General features: G+C 42.9%; 1 protein-coding gene across 2 annotated transcripts; it reads left to right on the top strand.

Annotated features, from left to right (window-relative positions):
* The first annotated feature begins 457 nt into the window (after window positions 1-457).
* LOC130197641 (lysine-specific demethylase 4A-like) lies at window positions 458-20,171 on the top strand. 2 transcript variants are annotated; one of them, XM_056420411.1, is made up of 23 exons: window positions 458-578; window positions 2,367-2,528; window positions 2,639-2,814; window positions 2,961-3,075; window positions 3,237-3,430; window positions 4,539-4,588; window positions 4,677-4,780; window positions 4,900-5,037; window positions 5,176-5,393; window positions 6,361-6,527; window positions 6,638-7,371; window positions 7,632-7,730; window positions 7,925-8,039; window positions 8,268-8,443; window positions 8,626-8,839; window positions 9,106-9,185; window positions 10,413-10,468; window positions 11,998-12,106; window positions 16,569-16,760; window positions 17,825-17,995; window positions 18,153-18,272; window positions 18,548-18,640; window positions 18,783-20,171. In XM_056420411.1, exons 2-23 carry the CDS (start codon window positions 2,388-2,390, stop codon window positions 18,918-18,920), a joined length of 3,600 nt encoding a protein of 1,199 aa, XP_056276386.1. In that variant the 5' UTR covers window positions 458-578; window positions 2,367-2,387; the 3' UTR covers window positions 18,921-20,171. The 2 variants fall into 2 exon arrangements, with proteins under 2 accessions (XP_056276386.1, XP_056276385.1); XM_056420410.1 differs by having other exon boundaries at window positions 7,922-8,039.
* The last annotated feature ends 1,113 nt before the right edge of the window (window positions 20,172-21,284 follow it).

Here is a 21,284-nt window from a genome sequence, read left to right as displayed (position 1 = left end):
TTACGTTTATTATGTAACACTAATACAAATAATGTAAGTTTATTTGTCAATGCTGGATATACGAACAGTACATGCTAAACGGATTACCTTGTAATCAGTAAACATAGATGGATGAGTTGAGACATTACTGACACATATACATATATTGATATGTTTAAAAATGTATTGCCTGAACGTCTTTTTGTTGGACCATGTTCTCTTCTAAATATTAGAAAATTGTTCCTTACATTTATAGTTTAAATCCAAAGTGCATACACATAGACAACATCTCGGTTCATGAAGATGATATTTTAAATCTTTACAACAACGAGATTTAAACTACAGTTATAATCCATGCGGACACACGGGACAGAAGAGCAGCCCTCTGATTGGCTGAGCGTGTCCCATGCGTGTTGTGGTAAACAAAATCCGAGTTGCGTGTGTATGCGTAGACGTGGTAATGGAGGATACTGTTCTATTCACTGGGGGGTTTGTTAGCAAGCTGTCTTCTCTCTCCTGTGCAACTAAATGATCTTTGTATTGATTACGATATATTTGCAACGCAACGGAATAAGGTCCCAACCAACTGAGAGGAGGCGGTATGTTGTTGCATGTCGAGTTATATTACTGCTGCCTTAGAATGTTAGCTTCTTAACTCACGATGCTAATCTGGTGGCTAAACTAGCCGGAACAGCTCCACAGCTAATGTCGATGCTAGGGCTCGGGCGGAGACTATTTCCTGGAATTGATATCACTGACATGGCAATTGGAAGTTAATCTTATTTGTATTGTCTGTACACGTCAACCTACATCCGTGTTGGATTTATAGAAATGAGATAGCTCTGTTTTTCTAACCTACGTTAACGCGAGCTGTATTCACGTTTGCTAAATGCCACACGAATGAGTAATAATGTAACGTAGCGGTAGTGTGTTCTGTAATACAGGAAGTAGTCCCATCCAATCACGGTGTTAACGTGAACCGGGCTAATAGCTACCTTAGTTGTCTTATGATTATCACTCCCCTTTCAGACACAGCACCAGAGCGAGATGGCGAGTTCACGCCAAGTACAGTAGTATACGTTAATGTCGGCCCTCGTGTGACTTGCGTTACGTTGCAGGCATTAACGTTAAAAGCGCGTTTAATACCAGTGAAAACATTATGCTATGAGATTAGCTCATGCTAAGCTATATGAACCGGGTATATTCGTTGTACGAAGTTAGCAAATGATCTAATGTGGCTGGCTGGGCCGAATTAAAGAGACGTGGGTTTAACCAATCAGAGCCGGTGTTACGGTTTAACAGGTTAGAACCGAACGCGTATGTTGTTGCCGTAGTTAGGATAGAGAACACGTATAGCTGTCCTCGTGAATGCCGCTTGGTGTCAAACCATATACACAATAATACTGTGCAAACAATGTGGCATTCACAAGAGGAGCTACGTGTTCTCTTCCTATTTTCAAAGGCTGTCTGTAACTTCGACAACAACGGACGCGGTCGGTTCAAAGTCGCCAGTTAACATGGTTGCTTATGAAACCGTAACACCGGTTGTAGTTTACCAGCCATGTCCCACCCGGCTAAGTGACGCTCTCTCTACTATTCAGAACCAGCCTGTTGTCTGAAGAAGGTGGTGGAGAGGAGGTCACTAAACACATTATTATCAATTGTGGATAAGCCGGACCACCCTCTCCACCACCTAGTGCAGGGACAGCAGAGCACGTTTTACAACAGACTGAGTTGTGTGCATATGGGCAGATACAGGAGATCATTCATCCACTGCAATAAGACAATAAATCATCAATAACTCAACCCTTCCCCTGTTTCTTTGCTACATCGTTGCACTACTGTTTTCTTATTTAATGTAATAGTATAATATCTTTGTATATATTGTGCATTTTTCTTATTATTCTATTTTTCTTTCCAATATAATGTGCATTTCTTTCAAAATGACTCTAACTGAATGTATAAATATTGCTGTAGTGAAAAAAGTTCCCCTTGAATGATTAATAAACTACCTATTTAACAATATAAAGTAGAGGTCATTTAGAATGTCCAGAACTTACAGCAACACGCACTCACCCACTTAATGATTTACCGTGTTTGAGCCGTTATCACTCAGGTTACCAAGCAAAGCAGTTAACATTAGTTAACGTTTATGTAAAAACGTTTTGGAAATTCTGAAAAATAATTATAAAAAAATATACAATTCCATATTATTATAGCTACTTACTGTTACATATTGTTTTAATCATTGAATTGTAGATGTTCATATTCGATTGAGTTATAACGTTAAGGGCGAAATTAAAGATACCCGTCTCTGGTAAATATTTGAATAAATGATTTAGGATGTATTTAATTGCGATATCTCAACATTTATTCACAATTTGCAGGAGCTTCCTTTGAGTTTTGGGATGGCGTCAGCTGTGATTTCCCAAAGCAATGGTTCCAAGGGGATCATGACTTTTTACCCCACTCCTGAGGAATTCAAGAACTTCAGCCGCTACATTGCATATGTGGAGTCCCAAGGAGCCCACAAAGCAGGCCTGGCTAAAGTAAGGACTGATCAGTGCATGTGTTCAAACGGGACATTTTCAAAGCCATTCTAGTGTTTATGGGATCATATTTGTTGGCAGTAACTCACTGTCCACTTTCCTCCTCCAAGATTGTCCCACCAAAGGATTGGAAGCCCAGAAAATCTTATGACGATATAGACGATTTGGTGATCCCAGCACCCATTCAGCAGGTGGTGACGGGCCAGTCGGGCCTTTTCACCCAATACAACATTCAGAAGAAGTCCATGACCGTGAGAGAGTTTCGCAAGATGGCCAACAGTGACAAGTGAGAATCTCATTTGTCATATTTTCTCATCAGTTATACACAAATCTGTCACATCTCCAATTGAAAGTGGCCAACTGCCTTTTTAACTGTTTGATGGTTGAAGTTAATTAATAGTGTTGGTGGGAACTTTTTTATTTGTTTTAAAGGTTCTGTAGTCCACATTATGATGACTTTGAGGAGCTTGAAAGGAAGTACTGGAAGAACGTGACATTTAACCCTCCCATATACGGGGCCGATGTCAATGGATCTCTATATGGCCCTGTGAGTTGACATTTCTTGAATTTTGTTCCTGGAATATTGCTGAATTTTGATGGGTTTTCCAATTGATATCTGTGTACCTGATGCATTACTGAACATAGTGGTGTTTACCACCGCTTCAAGTCTCATCGGTTGATTTTGTATTATCTTCTCCACTTCTGCAGGATGTCAAAGAATGGAACATTTGCCATCTTGACACTATTTTGGATACTGTGGAATGTGAAAGCGGCGTCACTATTGAGGGTGTTAATACACCCTACCTGTATTTTGGCATGTGGAAGACCACCTTTGCATGGCACACTGAGGACATGGACCTCTATAGTATCAACTACTTGCACTATGGAAAGCCCAAATCATGGTACGACGCAGGGTTTTTTTCTTTCTCGATTAGATGCAGAAATACAGCATTTGATTGTTACACATTCTTATAAAATTGTTATAATAATCTTACAAATATTGATTTACCACTTCTCATTTAAACACAGAGCGACCACAGTTGGGGATATGTGCTGGTAGAACTGAATGTTGATACACACTCTTCTCTTCAACATGAACATTGGTGTCATTTACAGAAAAAGTGGCCTTCTACATAGAAAACAGAGGCTTGCTATTTCATATTAGTGACATTACAGCATCGATGCAGCAGGCTGTTTTATTCCAGAATCCATCCATCAGTTATCTTTTCACTGCTCCTGCTGTTTAGGGTGGAGCCAATCCCAGCTGTCATTGGGCAAAGGCAGGTCGTCAGACTATCGCTGACATTTATAGTGAAACAACCTTTTGTGCTCACACGTATTTAGAGTTATCAATTAACTTAAGCTGCATGTCTTTGGAAGGCAGGGGTAAAGCCTGAGAACCCACGCTGCTACAGGGAGAACATGCAAACTCTCCACAAAGGGCCCAGCTAATAATATTAATACATTCTATTTTTATAGTTCTTTTAAAAGGTACTGAAAGGCACTTTACATGGTAAAAATAGAAGTAATAACAATATAAACAAGGCAGAGAGATGACATGACTAAGAAACGAAACAACAAGTTGTGTTTCAGAGCTTCTTTTTTAAAGAACTTTTTGTGATGTGATTGATGTGTTCAAACGAGAGTGTTTGATCAAAAATGATTCCACGGTTACTGATATGTGCAGAAGCAGGAACAGTGGAGCCTTGAGTCATGATCGTTCAAAAATCGTGTATCGAAGAATACAAAATAAAAAGCACGTGGTTGGAGGTAGTGGGGTCAGAACCAAAGAGGTGGTTGATGGTGATTCCAGTGGAACGCACCATGTCCGGGATGTGACCGTGGTTATGGGTGGGGAAGTTGATGTGTTGGGTGAGGACCAGGCCCCTCTGGCTGTGAGGCGTTAGTGCTAGCCACCACACAACTGTGTATCTCTGAGAATCTAACACCACACTATCACATCCATCATATCACTGCACTGTGACTAAGAAGACTAATTTGAATCTGCAGGTACTGTGTTCCTCCAGAGCATGGGAAACGATTGGAGCGCTTGGCTCAAGGTAAGAGACCAACACACTATTATCTGTTACATTATAAGGCTGTTCACTATCATGGACTATAACATGTATCTGCTCTCTCTCCTTCTAGGGTTCTTTCCTGGTAGCTTTCAAAATTGTGAGGCTTTTTTAAGGCACAAGATGACTCTCATCTCTCCCTCGATACTAAAGAAGTATGGCATTCCGTTTGAAAAGGTATGAGGGAGGTTATTTGTTTGAGTTTTTCTCACAGACAGCCTTTTTCTTCATACCCACTGAACAAAGCCTAATGTATTAACTGCAGTTACTAAAATGTCTTTCTGCCTCTCCTGAAGATTACTCAGGAGGCTGGTGAGTTCATGGTAACGTTCCCTTACGCCTATCATGCTGGTTTCAACCACGGTTTCAACTGTGCAGAATCCACCAACTTCGCCACAGAGAGATGGATCGAGTACGGCAAGCAAGCTGTTTTGGTGAGGACCGCCAAAGGACGGCATAGAAATCCAAACCTACAGTATTATCAACTATGTTTATCGATTACATGCAACTTTATCACCTGGAAGACTCGCCATTTGAATAAGTCTTTTTGTGTTGCTCTTCTTCCTTCTTAGTGCTCATGCCGAAGAGACATGGTGAAGATTTCTATGGATGTGTTTGTGAAGAAATTCCAGCCAGATCGCTATGAGCAGTGGCTGGCAGGGCGAGATGTGTTACCCATTGACCACACACGGCCCACCCCAGAGGCGAAGGAGTTCCTGGGCGAGTCCTTTAATGACATCAGGACCAGTAACTCCATGGAGGGCGGTGGGGATGACGGGGAGCGAAAGAGGTGCGTCATCTACGACAGAAATGCTCTTGTCTATATGTGTACTTGTTAGAGTAGTTTTTACAGTTCATGTTTGAGTACAGCTGTGATTTATTAGTCCTGTACTCTCTGTTGGGAACACCCATCGGCATGTCTGCCAAGCAAAGTCTTTTAAAGTGACTGGAAATGATCATCCCTATGATTTTATTAGTCTGAGTTTTGTGAAGTGATATAGAAGAAAGCTAGTTATTCTGTAAAAGGAGCTGTAAAACCTGACAGTACTTACTCTATAATATACAATAAATAATTATTTAATTCAAGTTACTGTCTGCTTAAATACCAGTTACAGCAGAGAAAATATAAAAATTGTACTCTAGGCAAAACAAATCACACTTTCATTTATTTATAATCAGCGAGAATTACTGGAACATGCTAATGCCCTGCTCCAAACTCGTGTACAGCTTCATCCTTTTCCCACCAAAATTAGCTTGTGGAAGTTTTTTTTCTTTCATCAGAAGAAAGACGTAGTTTAAATAGCTCACACAGTTCTGCCCCTTTCCAGGAGATGAAGGTGCCATTTTACCAGTTTGTTTTTATTTGGCCAAACTGGAGCTGATGATACCTGTGATTACTGCAGCGTTATTTCACCTGGCAATTAATTCATATTCTAACCTTTCCCACTGAAAACAAAGAACGGAGGTCAGTGGTAAGGTGTCCGTCCAGTGGGAAAGCGGCTTGAGACACCATTACACACGAAGAGCGCTCTACAGTCTTCTCTGTTGGCCGCCGAAACGTTTTACTGAAGCAAATGAAGTGGCTTGCCAAAGGGCACTCAAACATTTCAGCACTATTGGCTATTTTTTAATGCTTCAGTTTTGCGTTGTATTGAATTATAGTATTAACATTTTATTTGTAAGAGGTATTTGACACGGTTTCATTTCACAGCAGCAGAAAAAAACGAATGTCCTATGTTCCTCTTTTTGGTCCTCAGCACGACACAGAGGATAGAGACGAAGAGACACAGAGTCTGTCTGGAAGTGCCCGAGGAAGTGGTTCCCAAGGATGAAGATGAGGAAGATGTGGAGCAGTATGGGAAGCGTCCCAGGCTCAGCCTTATACCTCCACGTACCATGTCACAAGATGGCAAGAGAAATAAAGGTATTATCACTTGTGCATTACCCTTTAATTTCCTGTCGGGCAGCAGAGTGTAATGAAAGTGCGTTGTTCACCATCGCTTCCTAAATGGATATCTCTAATTAAATTTACAGGCCCACCAAAGTTGGTTGTCACACCAACCAAGCTCACTTTATTGGAGCCTTTCCACAGGAGCCTAACTCAAAGTAACAGTGATGTAGGCCGCCCCCCACATTATACCAAGACTCGTGCACCTGCGATCATCTCTCAGTCCCAGCACAGAAACGGATATTTATCAGTTTCAGCAGCACCTTCATGGACAGACGCCACCACTAAGCCGTCCCGCAAAATGGGGGTAGCCAGCCTGCTCTTCCACAGAACTCTGAGTCCAAAAGACACTCTTCAGGTGCAGAGCTACTCTATAGAAAAGAAGCAGCAGCAGCCTCACACACAGCTGCTGGTGCACAGCTATGCTAGAGAGCATCAACCCCGGAATCTCCACCACAAAGCCTGTACATTAACCCACACACGGGTTCAGCCCTCGCCACAGTCAGAATCTAAGATTATTGGTACCGACGCATCACTGAATCAGTCGGAAGCAGAGTGTCTTGTCGAGGAGGGCCAAAAGGAGGACACACCGGAAATATCGATGCCTGCTGAAGTGAAGAAGCCTGAAGTGAAGAAGCCTGAAGTGAAGAAGCCTGAAGTGAAGAAGCCGGAAGTGAGGAAGCCGGAAGTGAAGAGGCCGGAAGTGAAGAAGCCTGAAGTAGAGCTCACCTGCAATTCTACACGGAAAACACATCCACAGATCCATCTCCCAGAGATGAGCAAACCGGTGATCTACGCCCCCAAGAACAACAAGCGAAAGGTCTGTTTTGGTTTTATCCGCATGCCAAAGATGCAAGAAGTGATGTATTCACCCCATACTACTATTGTGCATGTTGGTACTAATGACAATGACTTTTTGGTGACTTTTTAATGGTGCAGTTTTTCTTGCATTACGTTTACCTACTTATCTTAGAGCCCAGTTGTATTACTGATTCTCTCTGATGGCAGAATACACTTTTTCGTTTATAATTCCAAAGTATGTCTGAATGTTTTATGTCATCTATGCTGTTCAATCTACAGAGTAACCTTGTGGATAGTGGCATGATCAGCCCGAATCACACCGGTCCTGTCCAGAAACCAATCTGTGACAAGGTGAAGGTGATCACTCAGAAACAACATGTAAGTACTTACTCGCTGTGGCCAAATTCTCAAAGGGATTGATGGACCCAATGTGGACTTGTCAGGAAATGTATGCATACAGATCTTACAATTTATTTCAATCCATCTGCTCTGTTCATTGCTACAGCTACAGCCGTATCATCCCAGTTTGTAAGTTTTATTTTTGTGTTGCTGTACACTTCTTGCTCCAGCAGGTGTCAGTAGAGCAGTCCTACTGCAAGTCTGTCGTGAAGAAGCAACAGCTGCAGGCCCAGCTCTGCAAGCTGCCCCGTCATCACCCTCTCATCAGGGAGGTGCACAGTGACAACGGTACGCAGTTGTTCATCTGCATAATGTCGTAGTATGTTGTGTGAAGCTTATTTACTAAACATCTTATTTATAGGCATAGTACAATGTCCTGTTCTAATTATCATTTCATTCATTACATCATTTCTATTTTCATTTTTTCCACACATGATCTCATCATGGCTTTAATTCTTATGCGTAATCCTCCTTCATGCACACTTGTGTTTCTGTTTTCCATCCCATCATCTGCAGAAGAGTACATAGAGGAGGAGTTTGAGCAAGAGGAGAAAGAGGAGTGGGCGAAGCCGTTAACTCAGTTGTGGCAGTGTCGCCCATATAACCCTCGGGCCGAGAGGGAGTACAACAAGAGCATGGGCCAGCAGGCCCCCTACTGCTCCATCTGCCTCGTCTTCTACACTTACCATGAGGTGACAGCTAGAAGCATGTGTTTATGAAGTTACTTTTTTATTCATGTAAACTACCATTATTTTGCATCTATAATTGTCGCATAGTTGTGCATTCGTCTGACACTTGGCAATAGGCGTTCAGTGAGGGTTGGATCCATCAGATTATCATTTAACAATCCTCTGGGCATTTTTATTTTTTCCAGTCTGACTCCGACAGTGGGAGTTCCAGCGTGACGTTGGTGAACCGTCCAGGAGGCCACCAGCGGTCCAAGCCGCTCATCCCTGAAATGTGTTTCAACACCCAATCTAGCAAGACCAATGAAAACGGGGAGGGTCAGCTGTCTAACCCCCATGTCGCCGAAGATGGGACCAGCCGGCTGGTCAGCTGTGCTCAGTGTTGTGTCCGCGTACATACAAGTAAGCCCCGTTCCTGTGATGAACAGGTATCTAATGAAATATGCCTCTTTGAAGAAACACTTTGGGGATTGGTAATTAAATTAATCTGGCATACAATACATTCAGATATTTTGTTATTCTTAAGCATAAAACTACTGTCATACACAGTTTTATACAAAAACAGCTATCTTTTAAGCCCCCTCCCTCCCTTAATTATCTTAAATAACCAGCCAAATCTGACTAATGACTGTGGGATGAAATATGTGACCTGTTCTTTTCTTCCTCAGGTTGCTACGGTGTGAATGGGGATGAAGCAGAAGTAGACGACTGGCTGTGCGCCCGCTGTGAGGCGAATGCCACGACGGAGGTCAGTTCATTTGGTTACCTTGTGTAGATGATCATTATTTATTGCTATGCAAATTATTTTCACTGCTTATCAAACAGTTAATAGCCAAACTCCAATAATACAGCAGCAAAGAGTTGCTCTTATCCCAGATCGCCTCGTGTTATAGAATATTAGGTGACAGGAAGTCCAGTGATCATGGTCAACAGTGGGGACAGAGATATGTGACTTATGCGTAAATTCTTCATTTGTGTGGTAAAAATAATTATATAGATTTTTTTAAAGATGAAATTGACTGGTCTTACATCTGTAATGTCTGCAGGTGTTTGTTTTTTCTGATTTAAAATGTATATTACTCTCATAGTTTAACATGATTAACAACCACAGCAGCTTGTGTGACACTTGTAAAGTCGTGTCTCTTTGCTCCTGCGTCCGATGTTCTGAGATGGTGAGACTGTCTCTTTCCTTTGCGCATTATTGTTTGAGGAGTTTGTTTCCCCAACTTTGTTTGTAAAATGTATCTTTGGACTTCCGATGTTTTCAGCATTCCTGCCTGCTCAGAACAATAGATTGTTTGGAAACTTGAGGAATGTTGCCCTTTCTTTAGGCACAAACACCTTTGACCAGCAGTGAGCAATGTTTCACTTTAAATTTAATTGTGACACCTCAGACTTTGGCTTCACACTGGTTCTGTTTTTAATAGAATGCAAGACATTCCTTGTATAATGAGAATTATATTAATTTATTTTATTGAAGTATTAAGGACGTCAAATGCTGTGAATTTCAAGCCGTTCCATGCGTTATTACACCGGCTAAGATCTACACCCGATTACTAGGACAATTGATTTATTTTAAAGGTTTCCTCTAATATTGTGTATATTTTACCATGGTAAATTGTGTAATATCTGTGGTGAAAGGTGTGTCGGACTAGAACTGTTGTGGGTGAAAAGTTTGAACAGAAATTGTATATAAAAACAGCATATGGAAGTTGTCAGTTACCAGAAACACTTTAAGGACTTTAAGAAAATGCAGTCTGGCATTCCTGACAGCTGCCAGGTGCACAGGAGTGTTATGTCTTTATTTACACCTGTCCATGACATCCAGTAGAACAGACTGGGTTATCTCCAGTTTCAGCTATCATAAAAATATAGAGTAGAACATCATATATCCAAACAGCAGGATTTAGATGTGATGAAAATAAAGGAGTTATTATTTTTAATAATGCATTGTTTTGCATTTGTATTCCTCCAGGACTGCTGTCTGTGCTCCCTGAGAGGCGGAGCTCTGCAGAGAGCCAACGATGACAAGTAAGAAATGCTTGCAGACCGTAGTGCTGCCACTGAAGAGCGTGACTTTTTAAACCAGACGCTGTATTACAGAAGCTACCCAACTTTGAAGTGATATCATACATGTATAGTAGTCACGGTAATCTGAGCTGGGCCCTATTTCTCGAACCTGGCTAACGTAGTTAGCTGGATAATTTTCAGGATGACAAGTGAGGCTTTTCAGTTCCACGAAGCAAGTTTTCAAAAATCACCATAGCAACACAACCAAAAATTTGAACCTGCTTCAGCGCAGGGTAATTCAATCTCGCTGGATAAGATGGCCACTCCCCCAGAAGGAAATGGAGCTCCCTTCCTCAAAGATCTCATTAATGAAGGAGTGATATTAATTAGATTAAAGTTGTATAGGCTGAGAGTTCTTATCACATCATTAAGGAATCATTTATTTACAGACCTTCTCGAGTCACATTGAACACCACACGCCACAGCTGGCATTGACTGTCTCACAGACTCTATGCAGAGCCCCGCGCTTTTTCGCGAGTGGTCAATTTGTGTATAGTGTGGTACAGTGTGGTACATTTGTGTACAGTGTCTGGGATGCAGAACATCGGCAAAGCCGCTGTATGCTGAGCTGTTCATAAAGTTTATTTAGCGTTTAAGAAACTTCTGGATGTGTTCCCAGGCCCCAGACCCACACAGATTCACACATACACACATATTCAAACTCCTACTCTATATGGTCATTTCCACATACATATATATATACACATATATATTATCTACTCATTCTGAAATAGTTGAGCCATTAAGTCGAGTGCCAGCAAGCACATTTAAAGAAATGTAATCGGATTAATTGAGGTGATTAAATTATCCGTTACATTTTCCTGACACTTGTGCTGCGTTCACACCAAACGCCTTGAGTCGATTCATGAATGCACGAGAATGGAAGAGAACAAAGAGGATTCTCATCCAGTTATTCAGACGTGTGCGTGTAAACTGAACCCGCACTTCACGACGTAACAGGCGTTTTTTGTTTGATCGTATCAGAAATGGCATATTTCAATATGTTTGTTTTCTAAATAGTTTAATCGTTTTGCTAGATCTATAATATTTCTGCTTCGACTGCTCGTTCTATCTCTGTAATCGTGTGAATATGGCACGTGAAGCTGGTCGGCCTTGAGTCTGTTATCATCTAACTAAGCAATAGTTACATCATCAAACATAATTTGATCCAAATATTTTTTTATGTTTGTTGTAATTAATGTGGGTTTACAGGAAGAGTGCATGTCGTGGACTGTGGTTGAGTTGGTTAATCTAGAGTTTGTTTCGAATGGCTGAAGATTAGGTAGAATTTCAGCACTAAAGTTTTCTTTGGTTTACTACAGCAGCCCTAAGAAGTAGTTATTCAAGTTGTTTTTTTGTTTTGTCGGGACTCCAAGTTGTTGTCTACACATTTCACTTATTTAATCCGTGCTCTAACATTTCTAGAAACATTGCTTCCTGGACATTGAGTTGTTTGTCCTGAATCCCCGTCATGTTTGCCTTTCACACAGGTGGGTTCATGTGCTGTGTGCCATCACTGTGCTGGAAGCTCGCTTTGTCAACATCACTGAGCGAGGCCCCATCGACCTCTCGACTATCCCACTGCCTCGGTTCAAGCTGGTAAGACTCGCTACAGTTCATCTGTTTAGGTTTTGGTCTAACTGCTGTGATTTAAATAGGGAGACCTGTTTAGCAGACATAACGGTCATACTGGATGATGCGATGGGCCAGAAGTACTCTAATACGAATATTCATTGTCGTACAATAAATGCACTTTGGGTGGTTGCAAGAAGTCTTTTCTATCTCACTATTATCACAATGCCCATTCACTTATTTATGGCTGCATGAGTCGGCTCTATTTTTCCACTGCCAAGTAGTTGTGACTCACACGGATTAGATTCCTGGTAAACCGAGTTGTGCTCTGATGGCATCTGTTCGTGGTTCTCACTGAGGACACATTTAACCAGAGTGAAACTGCTGTGGCGCCCGCTGGCTGTTCTTCACCACTTTCACTTCTCAATCCTGCCCCTGCATGTTTCCAAATAGTGGATGCTGTTTCAAGTACGTAATGGAGCTGTGACAGTTTTTGTTAAAGACGTAAAGGCGCAGGTTCTTTTACTTGAAAATAATGTTGACGGTAGACTGTGTCGTCAGTCACGGTCGGTCTGGAAATCAAATCGGAGTTCGTTCACAATGGCTTGCCTTGCCTCCATTGTTATAGGTCTCGATCTCAATGGATTTACTTCTAAATCAACGTTGATTCCGGGAGTGAACGCTGGCGCGTTTAGCTGCCGCTGCTCTCCGGTTATTTTATATTTTTAAAGTTTTCTACGATTTTTTGCACAGTTTGCAGCAGACCACCTACTTCTGGCGAACTAGTCTCTATCCTGGGCTTACTGTCAAGCCGTTTAGTTTAGTTAGAATTGTGTTTGCAGCGAGTTTGTCGTCCTACCTACCCGAACGCTGACAGCTACGCTGCTCGGTGAACATCTGTCCGTGGATCATGTGGATCTACAAGCTTGCTGTGAGCTTTGTGCTCCTGTGGACTGTCCTGTCCTTCGTAATACTCCCAGTCTCACCCCTGATCCACTACTTGAGCGCGGAGCTCCTCCAATTCAGATTCCACCGATCTGCTCCTCCGCCTATACTATACCACTTCCCGGACACCGCTCGCCACCCCCGCCGGAGGTACATTCACCGCGGAGCGGGACGATACCACCGCATCGATAACTCCACTGCCATTAACTCATTCTGGTCCTCAACCCGCCGCCACCCCCCGAGAAACACCCGCAGGAAGGTGGACCACAGCACGTTAGCCAGCCTAGCCAGGTCGGCTAACGTTAGCTTTACCAACCAACACTCCGACGTCAACTTTGGATTGTTCAACATCCGTTCCCTCTCAGGCAAGGGACAACTACTCCAAGACCTCCTCCTTGACCACAAGTTGGACTTTCTCTGCCTGACTGAGACGTGGCAAACCCCTGACGACTTCTCTCAGCTGAACGAGTCTGTTCCACCTGGGTTTGTTTACACCGCACACCCCCGTCTCACCGGAAGAGGAGGAGGTCTCGCGATACTTCACCGCGAGACTTGGAAGGTCTCATCAGTATCATTGCCAGTATCCCAGACATTCGAATCTGTGGCTCTACAACTGAATGGTCCTACTCCAACCGTTTTAGTCAATATTTACCGCCCACCCAAACCAAATAAGGACTTCATCAATGAATTCACCACACTTCTCACACACATCTGTTCACTGTCTCCCAACATAATTCTGTTGGGCGATCTGAATATTCACATGGACAACACTAATCATCCCCTCACTAAGGACTTCACTTTTTGCTTGGACAGTTTTGGTCTCCTACAACATATTCACTTCCCCACCCACTCTAAAGGTCACATTTTGGACTTGGTCTGTTGCTCTGGTCTCACTCCCCTCAACTGTTCTGCTGTCGATCTCCCTATCTCCGACCACATGCTTATTTAATTTAATTTAAGTTTAACATTATCCAAATTCAAACAGTTACGTGTCATATCCTTTCGCAACATCTCAAACATTAATCTAGCTGACCTCACAACAGGCATTGACAGTTTTCCCATCATCACCCCCTCACACACCTCGGACCATCTGGTTAATCTTTACAATGATAGTCTCCATACTCTGCTGAACTCACTTGCTCCCCTCAAAACCCGGACTGTCTCATTCCCCCACTCGGCCCCCTGGTTCTCCCCTCACCTCCGCCAGTTGAAAGCCAAAGGACGTCAGTTGGAGAGGCTTTCCACCAAAACCGGACTCACTATTCATAAACAGATGCACCATGCCCACATCCTCCTCTACAAAGATGCCCTCTCCTCAGCCAAATCACAATACTTTACAAACAAAATCACTGCTGGTGCTGGGAACACCAGGACCCTTTTCTCTGTGGTCAATAATTCATTCCGCCCCCCTGATTCCCTTCCCCCTCACTTCTACTCCACTGAACACTGTAACTCCCTAATGTCATTTTTTTAACACTAAAATAGCTGCCATCCATCAGCAACTGACCCCTCATACGTCCTGTTGTCCTTCTACTTTTATTCCCCCCCCCCTCTCTGTACCTCTATCCTGCTTCCAACTCCCCTCTGCCATCGTTTTATCAAAACTCATCCAGACTTCCAAGCCATCCACCTGCCAACTCGACCCCCTCCCATCCTCCCTGGTCATAAACTCCTCCCTCTCTGCTACCCCTGATAACAGCCATCATCCACTCCTCCCTCACCTCTGGTTCTGTCCCATCACCTCTCAAATCTGCTGCTGTTACTCCAATACTCAAGAAACCTGGTTTAGACCCCAACATTTTTAATAACCTCCGTCCCATTTCCAACTTACCATTTCTCTCTAAAATCCTAGAAAAAACAGTGGCATCTCAGATTCAGACTCACCTCTCCAACAATAACCTATATGAACAGTTCCAGTCCGGTTTTCGCCCCCGTCACAGCACAGAAACAGCCCTCATCAAAATCACAAATGACCTCCTCATGGCAGCGGACTCTGGATTATTATCAATCCTCATCCTCCTCGATCTGAGCGCCGCCTTCGACACCATCTCCCACTCCATCCTCCTTGATCGACTAGCCTCCATTGGAATTTCAGACACACCCCTTTCATGGCTTCACTCATATCTCTCTGGCCGTACTCAGTTCATTCAGTTAAAATCATTCACATCACACCCCTCCCCCCTCTCCTCCGGTGTTCCCCAGGGCTCTGTCCTTGGTCCTATCCTGTTTATCATCTACCTCCTCCCACTTGGACTCATCTTCCGCAAACATAACATTCAATTCCACTGTTACGGACGACACCCAACTCTATGTTTCCTCCAAACCCTCTTCCACGTTCCGCCCCCTCCCTTTGTGCCTGTTTACAGGAAATCAAAGACTGGTTCACCTCAAACTTCCTCAAATTGAACAGCAATAAAACCGAGGTTGTCCTCATTGGCTCCAAGTCCACTCTCACCAAGCATCCCAGTTTCACCCTTACAATAGACAACTCCTCGGTCTCCCCTCCCTCAGGCGAAGAGTCTGGGTGTCGCCCTCGACAGCACACTGTCATTCCACACTCACATCAACACCACCATCCGGTCTGCCTACTTCCACCTCCGAAATATCAACCGCCTCCGCCTTCACTCACACCCAACAGCACCGCAATCCTGGTCCACTCTCTTGTCACCTCCCGCTTGGATTATTGCAATTCCCTCCTCTTTGGTCTCCCCCAGAAACTCCTCCATAAGCTCCAACTGGTCCAGAACGCTGCTGCCCGCATCATCACCAAAACCCTTTCATCTGTCACATCACCCTGTTCTACAACAACTCCACTGGCTTCCCATCAAACACCGCATTGACTTTAAGATCCTGCTCCATGCATTCAAGGCCATCCACAACCTCGCCTCCATACCTGTCTCACCTCCTCCAAATCAACATCCCCACCCGGTCTCTCAGGTCTGCCTCCTCCATCAACCTGACTGTCCCCCCAGCTCGTTTGTCCACCATGGGGTCACGAGCCTTCAGCCGCTCTGCCCCTCGCCTATGGAACTCTCTCCCCCCTGACATCAGAAACATTGACTCTATCACTTTATTCAAAACTCACCTCAAAACTCACCTTTTCAGGCAGGCCTATGGCTGACCTGTTCCCCTCTTGGTTGCTCTGCTGCAGACAGTTCTGCTTTTTAACTGTTTTTCTTTTTAACTGTTCTGCTTTTTAATTGTGTCCATTTTTTTAAAATATGTTGTACGGCGACCTTGAGTGCCTTGAAAGGCGCCTTATAAAATTAATGTATTATTATTATTATTATTAAATAAGTACTTTATGATGTCAGAACCCTCTTAAATAATCAAAGGGAAGTTGTGTAATATCCTTCTGAACATATGTGTTCCAGTTCGTGTCTGGGTCTGCCTGCCTTGTACTTCCTTTGATAACTTGTTTTATCTTTCTTCCTCTCATCCTCCCCACTTGGCTTGTTTCCTTTCCTTCCCCTGTACTTCCTTTGCTTCAACCTGCCACCCGTAACTTTTCCTCTTGACCGCTACACCACATCCACGCTTGTAGAAGTGTGCATTCTGCAGGAAACGGATGAAGAGGGAGGTGAATGGCTGCTGTGTCCAGTGTTCCCACGGCCGCTGCTCCACGGCGTTCCACCCCACCTGCGCTCAGGCAGCTGGAATGATCATGCACCCAGATGACTGGCCGTTTACCGTCTTCATCACCTGCCACAGGCACAAAGCGCCCAGCATGCCAGAGGTAACCTAGCGGAACACCAGCAGGCCAAGAGTAATGAACGATGTCACATAGGTTACATTTATACGTCCTCTGTCTAGCGAAGAGGAGGTTATATTCTGGGACGTTTGAGGAGAAGAAACCGAAATCCGATCAACATGATGCACACTGATCACTCGACTTAGTTTTGCCTTTTTTACTGTACTTTTTGAGATTCATGTTAAAAATACGACACGTTAACTTTATCTTAACTTTTGAGTGGTTTCTTCTGACGACTACTATTCTATCCCACATACGGTAATGATGTTGAAACGGTTTGTTTTTTTGTTCCTCATGCCATGGAGTCATCGTTTGATGATTGGTGTTGCAGGAAGGTGGCTTCACCAGCAGGCCTGAACAAAGAGCGTGTTCTCGTGCTGCAGGGACGACCCAAACCCAGCCGCGTTCTGATACCAATACACTTGTGTTCAGCAATAATGTTTTAGTGCCAACAGATTCTCTCGCTGCTCAGTGAAAGCAATGTTCTAGATGTTTGTGTTCAACAACCGTGAAATAATTTTACACTCATAAATGAAGCTTATTTACTCTGCGGTTAAGAACATTGTTTGTTTTTTTTGCTTTCTAGAATGTTAATTTTCACATCGTCACTTTTTTAAATAAAAATCTTTATTTCCCATATGATAAGATGGTTAAATACAACTTATTTGGCACGAAGAGCTTTCTGTTATTGTAGTTATTCAACTTCCAGGGACTCTAATGATTGGACGTGTCTGTGCTGCTCAGCTTTGATTCACTAATTAGGAAGTGAGACGTCTTTTCAGTTCTGCAGCGACAGAACGAACGTCACGAAACGCTCCGTAACTTGCTGCAAAGGTATCTCCTCTGCTGGTGTGTTATTGAGCGTTGTGACCACATTGTATATTGTACCATAAAGTCATTTCAGTGTCACTCCAGCCGACTGATCATCGCTGCGTTCTCTTTATAGACCCGTGCTGTTTATTTTGGACTCCTGCCACTTATCTCTGATGTGGCTGTTAGCGCCGTGGACTGATAAGCTTTGAGGGTTACCGCTGCGTTTCTGTCCTCAGCGTAACAAGGCGTCCATGCGTGAGCTGTCCGTGAAGCAGAGAGTGATCTGTAAATACAGAAACACCCGTTACTACCACAGTGAGGTGGTGGAGCTGACCGCAGCCACCTTCTACGAGGTGGTGTTCGACGACGGCTCCTACAGCAACAACCTCTTCCCCGAGGACATCGAGGTTCGTAGAGTTGCTTCTCAACATTTACTCTGCCAAGTGTGAAGATGTTGGGTGATGACACTAAATGAGGCTTTAATTATATCGGCTTATAAAGGTTGTTGACGTCCCCGTTTCAAACTCGTGCAAAGTCCGAGTTCACCTTTCGCTCTCGTTGCAGAACCGTGACTGCGGCCGGCTCGGACCGCCGGCTGAAGGTGATGCTGTTCAGGTGCGATGGACCGATGGGCTGATATACGGAGCCAAGTTCATGGCGTCGCACTCCATCCCCATGTACCTGGTAAACCCGCCTTCAAGTCTCTCCCCGTCACACTGACACAGACTTGCATATAGTGTATCTAACAGGTCACTCGGTTAGTTCAGAGCTCATCGGAGAGTTGCTTTTCTCAACCTTTTTACTTTCTACTTTAAACAGTTAAATAAATTGTAAATGTCTTGCAGCATGTAATGTAATAGATAAATCATTTAAAGCAGCATTCCTAAAAATACACGGTGGCAAATGGACCTTTCGTGCACATGTGTATACCAGTGCCTTCTCTGACTGTGTACGTTCAGGTGGAGTTTGAGGACGGGTCACAAATCACTGTCAAGCGAGAAGACATCTACACTCTGGACGAGAATCTTCCCAAACGAGTCAAGTCCCGAATGGTAAAGTACAAAGTTTATAATCAATGTTTATAGTCAATGTTTATGCGAAACCAGCGTGTTTTAAAGTCTCCGCAGTGCGTCTTATAACACTTATTCTGTGTTTGAGATCGACAAGCACTAATCTGTGACGCTTGGTCCTCAGTCGGTGGCGTCAGACATGCGCTTTGAGCTCTTCTCCCAGAGCGACGTGAAGAAGAACTCCAAAAGGCAACGGGTCATCAACTCTCGGTACAGAGAGGACTTCATCGAGCCTGTCATCTACCGAGCCATCATGGAGTGACTTCCTTCCTCTCTCCGGCGCTCCACCTCATCAACTCACCGCAAAGAGATGCAGCTCCAGATCTTTGTTTCTTCGTCTGGCCTCTTTGTTTCTTGCTACTGCTCGTAGGAACCCCTCCTCATCGTCCTCCTCCTCTTCCTCCACTGCCTGTCAGGCTACTTATTTATAAACTACGGCTGGGACTTTTATTTACTTTAGTTTGCGTTCAATAATATTATTTGACTTGTGTTTCCCATCACACTCTGTAGATTGTTTTCTTCATCCATTTCATTATTTTCTTTTTTTTCTCAGGTAGAAACTATTTTGGATGATGATTTATGTGAAACATTTGACTATAATGTGGGAAAGATATTTATTTCTCTAGCACCAAATTTACCAACTAAAGGAAACTACACATTATACAATGGACAGTTAATTTCACTTTGTGACATTTCTTCTATAAATCCCCGTTTGCTCTTGGTTTACTGACTCATGTTAGTTTTATAAAACAGTTTATCATATGCTTGGCAATACGGTTTTAAAGAAAGTATCATTTTTCCTTCTACATTTTTTCCCTTCATGAAATTGAACAAAGGCAGGACTGTAAACTGTGAGCAAATCAGCTGTTTATTACAAAATAAAGTTGATTCATGTAGAACTCTGTTCACTTGTTACCCCAAAGAAATTAAATAGTATCTCAAGGTCACCGTTTGACACATCTTCAGGTTGTACTTATGGATCATAATACAATGTATAAAGTGATCTGTATTGCTTCTCATTGGTGTGTCAACGTGCACCTACTGTGAAGACAGAAGAAAACATCTTTCCCAGGCCCATGCCTTACATTTCAAAGGGCCTAACATACTTTGATTTTTGTAAAGCTTAAGGTTTATTATAGCTATTGTAATTAATCATTGTCACACTTTATTTATGTGAGTGCATTGAGTTTAAGAAAAAAAAGCTATTTTTGTCATGTCCTTTTCACAATCTGGAGAAAACCTAAGATGTATTTATATTTATTATATTGATAGGTTTCCAGACATCCTGTTTAAATTTTGACTCTCGTTCCCTGTTCTGGGATTAAAGAGTGAATGCTAATCTGTTTCAAATCCCGCTCCAAACAAAATGCACTTATTTTTACCTCCTGCCTCAGGAGATTTGGCATTTTGTCGACACATGGCCTCCACTATGTTTTTCATGAACGTGGCTCTAGAGTTGAAAGTTGTAACCTGGTTCCAGTTTGACCACAAATAAATGAGAAGTTTTCTCTGAGTTCTTTTGTCTCTGCCGTGTTACGTCAGACTCTTTTTAGCTTTCCTCACGTCAAACTGTCTTCTTGGCTTTTATTTGGGCTCATGTCCAACGCAGCATCAAGTCTGTACTCCCCTCGTCATCAACTGTTTGGTGTCAGAAAAATAACCTACGATGGACTTCCTGCATGTCGCACACAGAAGTGAGCCGTGCTGAGACTCGGACAGCATTTGTCTTAGGAGAGTTTTCACCAGGCCGTCGGCTGCATTTCTTATTTATTCCCGTTTCTCATGTTTTTAAATGAGTGGTGTACGATGTCTCAGCCAGAGGGCTCGCAGCTGTGCCCAAGCAGCTGGAGTCTTGTGAGCTGGAGACCTGCTGGGACGGCTCCTTTCAAGCCTCTCAGAGCTTCAGGTTGTTAGACAACTCTTGTGGAGTCTTACTAAAATATGTAAACTTATTTATGACGGTAGCCTGGTAGTTTTCTTGCATTTAACCTATAACTTCTGTGCACACTACTACTTGAGTGGTTGCTCATAATAGGATGTTATAGCATATATAAGCATGTTGACTGATATTCATCTGAAGAACTGCATTCCACGAAAAGAAGTAACCAAGAAAGAAATCTGGGTCACTGATCAGGATCAGCAAGTGTAATTTGAGAACTTGAATTCCTTTCAGTTCGACCATACTGAAAAATGGAGATCATATAATAATGATAGAAATCTCCTAAATAAAAATAGCTGGAGCTTTTGGTCATAACTCTTGAGTTTGTGTCAGTTTACATCCATAAGGCACCGACCGGATGAAGGCTCACCGTCGTCATCATTTCAGTCCCTGATCGATGGGGATCTCTTGTCACTTGTTCCTTTCTCCTTATGATTTAAAATGTTGTGATCACTGTTGAACAAACTAGCAGAGGAGTTGGATACATACCGCTGAGGTGTGTTTCATAACACTTTAATAATGCAGATATTCAGATGTTCATATGATAACTTTTTTGAATAGTCACCTATCCACATTTATATATATATATATACATACACTACCATTCAAAAGTTTGGGGTCACTTAGAAATGTCTTTATTTTTCAAAGAAAAGCACTGTTTTTTTCAATAAAGATAACATTAATCAA

Source organism: Pseudoliparis swirei, chromosome 8 (genome assembly GCF_029220125.1).
Source record: "Pseudoliparis swirei isolate HS2019 ecotype Mariana Trench chromosome 8, NWPU_hadal_v1, whole genome shotgun sequence".
NCBI lineage: Eukaryota > Metazoa > Chordata > Actinopteri > Perciformes > Liparidae > Pseudoliparis > Pseudoliparis swirei.
This window is presented reverse-complemented; position numbering and strand designations above follow the sequence as displayed.